General features: G+C 49.7%; 1 protein-coding gene across 1 annotated transcript in view; it reads left to right on the forward strand.

The window, feature by feature from the left end:
* LOC143290597 (guanine nucleotide-binding protein G(s) subunit alpha-like) overlaps positions 1-7,500 on the forward strand; it is a 37,901-nt gene that overhangs the window by 25,032 nt on the left and 5,369 nt on the right. Inside the window, exons 6-8 of the mRNA XM_076600187.1 lie at positions 5,451-5,548; positions 6,261-6,315; positions 6,603-6,688. Of these exons, the coding sequence (XP_076456302.1) occupies positions 5,451-5,548; positions 6,261-6,315; positions 6,603-6,688 (239 nt within the window). The remainder of the gene's footprint in view (positions 1-5,450; positions 5,549-6,260; positions 6,316-6,602; positions 6,689-7,500) is intronic.

The raw sequence follows: 7,500 nt of genomic DNA on the forward strand, positions 1-7,500 counted from the left end.
GCAGGGGGCAAATGGCGGCTTGTTTTCCCCGTGCTGGGGAAAGTACAGTTCTGACAACTAAAACATACTTACTTTTCATGGGGGGGTGCGGGGGGAGGGGGGGGGTGCAAACCTAGTGTAGGGTCTGAAGGCCTGACCAGCGTGTTGGGTTTATGTGTAGGTCTGGCACCTGTTTTAAGCAAAGAGGCCTGTTTTCAAAGCAGACGTGGTGTGGCGTTGTGTGTAGGTCCGGTACCTGTTTTCAAAGCAGACGTGGTGTGGCGTTGTGTGTAGGTCCAGTACCTGTTTTCAAAGCAGACGTGGTGTGTGATGGTGGGTCAGTCTGCTCACTCTGACACCTGCTGGAAACTGAAACTGAAAGTGAAAAACGAAACAAGAAACAGAATGCGGGCGGCGGAAAGAGTTGTGTGGTCATACAGTGTGCAGGTGGACACCACCATCATCATCACCTCATCGCTATCATCATCGTCATCATCATCGTTATCGTCATCATCATCATCGTCATCGTCGTCATCATCGCGAGCAGGAGCATCATCGTCGTCACCATCATCATTCTCCTCCTCCTCTTCATCATCATCATCATCACCTCATCATCATCATCATCATCACCTCATCATCGTCATCATCACCATCATCATCATCATCACCATCATTATCATCATCATCATCACCATCCTCACCATCATCACCATCACCATCATCATCACCATTATCATCATCACCATCATCATCACCATCATCATCATCATCATCACCATCATCATCACCATCATCATCATCACCATCATCATCACCATCATCATCACCATTCCCCTCCTCCTCTTCATCATCATAATAATCATCATCATCATCATCATCGTTATTATTCATTCAGTGCTGTGACCCTGACCCCCAACTTCACACCACGGGTCGGAAGGTTGACGGTCAGACAATGACCCCACTGTGGGATGGTCTGATAGCGTAGAGGGTGGAGCGAGTTGTGTGTTGGATCCCCTCAGATCACGAGTGTGTGTGTGTGTGTGTGTGTGTGTGTGTGTGTGTGTGGCCACACAGTGCTATCTGTGGAGTAACGAGAACAGCCCACTCTATCGGTCTTGGCCAGGTCCGGAATGTGGGACAGCGCTGTCCACACGTCGTGACTCACCCAGTCGTCTTCGTTCCTGGCTGCGGCTCCACCGTTCACTCACGTGTACAGGAGTGGGCCTTTACGTGTATGACCGTTTTTACCGCGCCATGTAGGCAGCCATACTCCGTTTTCGGGGGTGACTCACCCAGTCCAACCCAGCGGTGTAGCCCGTGAGAGGGTTCATCTTGAGAAGCACGGTGTGATGTTGTTGTTGTTTTGCTGCCTGGGTATTTGCACTAGGCATGCCTGCTGCAGCAGGGCACCTGGCTTTGTCTCATCCCAGTGTCCAGCACCCTGACCACCTCTCAAGGTGTGCTGCAGCAGGGCACCTGGCTTTGTCTCATCCCAGTGTCTAGCACCCTGACCACCTCTCAAGGTGTGCTGCGGAAGGGGGAGCAGCGTTAGAGAGAGGGGCTGGAGGGTGGTGGGGGGGGGGGTGAAAATCCCGGTGTGTGGGGAACTGGGACCCGAGGACATTTGCGTCCTAGTCGGGCGCTGCACCCCCCCCCCCCCCCCCCCCCCCCCCCCCCCACACACACACCCTCCACCCCTCCCCCCCCCTCACCTCCCAAACCCCTACCGGGTACCGGTCAACACACGAGGCCCCGGCAGCTGTGAGACAGGGGAGTGCAGAAAGGTGACGTGACTGTCAGCGTTACCTCCCCTGCACACCTCTTGTCCCGACAAGTGGTGTCGGGTGTCCACAGGTGACAGTGAAGCACTGTGCTGTCTTATCCACCTCCCCTGCACACCTCTTGTCCCGACAAGTGAGGGTGTCGGGTGTCCACAGGTGACAGTGAAGCACTGTGCTGTCTTATCCACCTCCCCTGCACACCTCTTGTCCCGACAAGTGAGGGTGTCGGGTGTCCACAGGTGACAGTGAAGCACTGTGCTGTCTTATCCACCTCCCCTGCACACCTCTTGTCCCGACAAGTGAGGGTGTCGGGTGTCCACAGGTGACAGTGAAGCACGGTGCTATCTTATCCACCCCTGGCTGTGGAGCCTGGTGAAGAGGCTGGAGGGAGTTGACCAGCCAGCTGGAGGAGACGATAGACCCGTGTGCCGCATGCACTTAGCGCAAGTGAAAGAACCCACGGCAACAACTATTTAAAAAAATTAAAAAAAAGAATTGTATCTAGCAGTCGTGTGTTGAAAAAAATCTCTTTTGAAAGTCAAACGAATACACTTGCGAACCGAAAATGATCAAACACATAGGGTGTTTTACCCGTTTTTCCCCGTTTTCATTCACAAGCTCAGTAAGTTCAGTTCAGTTCAGTGTAATCCATGCAGATTCCTCGCGCGCGCGCGTGTGTGTGTGTGTAAATGAATAATGTTTTTATGCGTCAAATCTGTCACAAGTTATTGCGCGCGCGCTCGAAGTGTGTGTGTGTGTGTGTGTGTGTGTGTGTGTGTGTGTGTGTGTGTGTGTGTTGTGTGTGATGTTTATTTTAAAGCGCTTCGAACTCCCTTTCAGAGATGAAAGCGCCCCACATACATACATGATTGATGGGTGTATAGTGTGTGTAATGCTTTGTTGTTGAGTGTGTGTTGTGTTGGATGTTATTGTTAAGCGCTTGTTCGAATCCCTTTCGATTGATGAAAGCGCCCCACCAATAAAACTATCATTATCGTGCATAGTTAGATAAGTGTCGCATGTCGCTGTCATGTTTTGGTCGATGACTGTGCAAAGAGTTGTGGTCGTGCAGCAGGAGTCTCGGGAATGCTTACCGTTGTTCTGTTGTCTTTTCTGAGATGAAAGCGCAGCCACGAAATCCAAGCGGATCATTACCGTAGATTGTTGTCAGTGAATCTGTGAGATGTTGTATACATGTTTTACACCATCTGCGGGATCGTCAGGGTTCGGAGTTGAATGACGTACACAGAGTTATTCGTGTTCACGACTGACAGCTGGACGTCCGCACACGTCACAAGGAAACTGTTCACTTATCTCCAGTAATGTCCAGTGAGGAAATCACACGACTTAACCGAGCGCATCATTTCCGGTGAAGGCGTCAGAAGTTCGTACTACACATACCCACTGAAGGAATCGTCACGACTGACAACCGAACGCTCTGGAATGACTTCACGCACAAGTCATTCTGAGAACAAGCATGCAAATCACGACACCGTGATGGGACGGTGCACACGTGAAGAAACACCTAACCACACACCGTGAAGGAAACAACACAACACAACCACACACCGTGAAGGAAACATCACACACACCACAACCACACACCGTGAAGGAAACAACACACCACAACCACACACCGTGAAGGAAACATCACACCACAACCACACACCGTGAAGGAAACATCACACCACAACCACACACCGTGAAGGAAACATCACAACACAACCACACACCGTGAAGGAAACATCACAACACAACCACACACCGTGAAGGAAACAACACAACACAACCACACACCGTGAAGGAAACAACACACCACAACCACACACCGTGAAGGAAACATCACAACACAACCACACACCGTGAAGGAAACATCACAACACAACCACACACCGTGAAGGAAACAACACACCACAACCACACACCGTGAAGGAAACAACACACCACAACCACACACCGTGAAGGAAACAACACACCACAACCACACACCGTGAAGGAAACAACACACCACAACCACACACCGTGAAGGAAACAACACACCACAACCACACACCGTGAAGGAAACAACACACCACAACCACACACCGTGAAGGAAACAACACACCACAACCACACACCGTGAAGGAAACAACACACCACAACCACACACCGTGAAGGAAACAACACAACACAACCACACACCGTGAAGGAAACAACACACCACAACCACACACCGTGAAGGAAACAACACAACACAACCACACACCGTGAAGGAAACAACACAACACACCACAACCACACACCGTGAAGGAAACAACACACCACAACCACACACCGTGAAGGAAACAACACACCACAACCACACACCGTGAAGGAAACAACACACCACAACCACACACCGTGAAGGAAACAACACACCACAACCACACACCATGAAGGAAACAACACACCACAACCACACACCGTGAAGGAAACAACACACCACAACCACACACCGTGAAGGAAACAACACACCACACCACAACCACACACCGTGAAGGAAACAACACACCACAACCACACACCGTGAAGGAAACAACACACCACAACCACACACCGTGAAGGAAACAACACACCACAACCACACACCGTGAAGGAAACAACACAACACAACCACACACCGTGAAGGAAACAACACACCACAACCACACACCGTGAAGGAAACAACACACCACAACCACACACCGTGAAGGAAACAACACAACACAACCACACACCGTGAAGGAAACATCACACCACAACCACACACCGTGAAACGCAGTTCCCTCCATCCATCCTTCTTTCCTTCCTTCCTTTCTTTCCTTCCTTCCTTCCTTCCATCCATCCTCCCTTCCTTTCTTCCTTCTTTCTTTCTTTCCTTCCTTCCATCCTTTCTTCCTTCCATCCACCCTTCCTTCCTTTCTTCCTTCTTTCTTTCTTTCTTTCCTTCCTTCCTTCCATCCTTTCTTCCTTCCATCCATCCATCCTTCCTTCTTTCCATCCATCCATCCATCCATCCTTCCTTCCTTCCTTCCTTCCTTCCTTCCTTTCTTCTTTTTATATACTGAAAAGAAAACGACGTGCACGACAATAACAGACAGTGCCATGCAGTGAAATACAATACTCCAACAGAACAAGCACGACACATGCTGGATCGATTGAAGTTTCTCCTGTTAAACTGTGTGTCTGTGTGTGCAGGAGTTCTGTTAAACTGTGTGTCTTTGTGTGCAGGAGTTGTGTTAAACTGTGTGTCTGTGTGTGCAGCAGTTGTGTTAAACTGTGTGTCTGTGTGTGCAGGAGTTGTGTTAAACTGTGTGTCTGTGTGTGCAGGAGTTGTGTTAAACTGTGTGTCTGTGTGTGCAGGAGTTGTGTTAAACTGTGTGTCTTTGTGTGCAGGAGTTGTGTTAAACTGTGTGTCTGTGTGTGCAGCAGTTGTGTTAAACTGTGTGTCTTTGTGTGCAGGAGTTGTGTTAAAGTGTGTGTCTGTGTGTGCAGGAGTTGTGTTAAAGTGTGTGTCTGTGTGTGCAGGAGTTGTGTTAAACTGTGTGTCTGTGTGTGCAGGAGTTGTGTTAAACTGTGTGTCTGTGTGTGCAGGAGTTCTGTTAAACTGTGTGTCTTTGTGTGCAGGAGTTGTGTTAAACTGTGTGTCTGTGTGTGCAGGAGTTGTGTTAAACTGTGTGTCTGTGTGTGCAGGAGTTCTGGGACCACGTGGAAAGGCTGTGGGCTGACGAGGGAGTGAGGAGATGTCATGACCGTTCCCACGAGTACCAGCTGATCGACAGTGCCAAATAGTCAGTCTTCCTTCCTTCCTTCCTTCCTGTCTTCCTTCCTTCCTTTCTTTCTTTCTTTCATGCTTCCTTCCTTCCTTCCTTGCTTCCTGCCTTCCTTCCTTGCTTCCTGCCTTCCTTCCTTCCTTCCTTGCTTCCTGCCTTCCTTCCTTCCTTCCTTGCTTCCTGCCTTCCTTCCTTCCTTCCTTCCTTGCTTCCTGCCTTCCTTCCTTCCTTCCTTCGACCCTTTCGTCCTTCCTTCCATCCTTCCTGTCTGTCTTCTTTTCTTCCATCCATCCTTCCTTCCTTTCTTCCTTCTTTCTTTCCTTCCTTCCTTCCTTCCTTCCTTCCATCCATCCATCCTGTCTGTCTTCCTTTCTTCCATCCATCCTTCCATCCTTTCTTCCTCCCTTCCTTTCTTCCTTCCTTCCTTTCTTCCTTCCATCCTTCCTTCCTTCCTCCCTTCCATCCTTCCTTCCATCCATCCTTCCTTCCTTCCATCCATCCTTCCTTCCATCCATCATTCCTTCCATCCATCCATCCTTCCTTCCTTCCATCCTTCCTTCCTTCCTCCCTTCCATCCATCCTTCCTTCCTTCCATCCATCATACACACACACACACACACACACACACACACACACACACACACACACGCAAAAATCATGATAAAGCTACTCTTACCTTATGTGCCTTTCTGTGTGACAGCAAATAACCAACACCCCATCGTGTGTGCAGCTTTCTGGACAAAGTACCTGAAATTCGGCTGCCTGACTATGTCCCGTCAGATCAGGTGAGAACATGAATGAATCCTGTTCTGTCTTGAATTGTCAGGTAAAGTCATTATTGAGGCATTTGTTGGCGATGACAGTGATGACGTTTACGGTCATGGTACTGATGGTGACGATGATTACAGTGATGTTTGATCTACTTGGTCAATTTTCTTGTGTGTGTGTGTGTGTTTGTGTGTGTGTGAGAGAGAGAGAGAGAGAGAGAGCAGAGACCCATGACGTGCTGTGCTGTGAGAGAGAGAGAGAGAGAGAGAGAGCAGAGCCCCGTGACGTGCTGTGCTGTGTGCAGGACATCCTGAGGTGTCGTGTCATCACCACGTCCATTCAGCACATCGAGTTCGACGTGCCGGACGCCGGTCACCAGGTCAAGTTCAGGTCGGTCAGCGGTCAGCACGGACAGGAGGAGGGCACACACACACACAGATACACAGACACACACAGATACACAGACACACAGATACACAGATACACACACACAGATACACAGATACACACACACAGATACACACACACACAGATACACACACACACAGATACACACACACACACACAGATACACACACACACAGATGCACAGGCACACAGATACACACACACATAGATGCACAGAGACACAGATGCACACACACATAGATGCACACACACACACAGATGCACACACACATAGATGCACACACACACAGATGCACACTCACACAGATGCACACACACAGATGCACACACACATAGATACACAGACACACACAGTATCAGTATCAGTATCAGTAGCTCAAGGAGGCGTCACTGCGTTCGGACAAATCCATATACGCTACATCACATCTGCCAAGCAGATGCCTGACCAGCAGCGTAACCCAACGCGCTTAGTCAGGCCTTGAGAGACACACACAGGCATATAAACACACTAAGAGACAAGCACACACATACACAAACACACACACACACGCACGCACGCACACGCATACACACGCACACGCACACCCACACACACGCACGCACGCACGCACGCACACGCATACACACGCACACACACACACACGCACGCACGCACGCACGCACGCACGCACACACACACACACACACACACACACACACACACACATACACACGCATGCACGAGACAGAGACAGACGTACTCTCCATGTCTGTATCTATCTATGTACACACACACACACACACACACACACACA

The sequence above is a fragment of the Babylonia areolata genome, chromosome 15 (genome assembly GCF_041734735.1).
Source record: "Babylonia areolata isolate BAREFJ2019XMU chromosome 15, ASM4173473v1, whole genome shotgun sequence".
Lineage (NCBI taxonomy): Eukaryota > Metazoa > Mollusca > Gastropoda > Neogastropoda > Buccinidae > Babylonia > Babylonia areolata.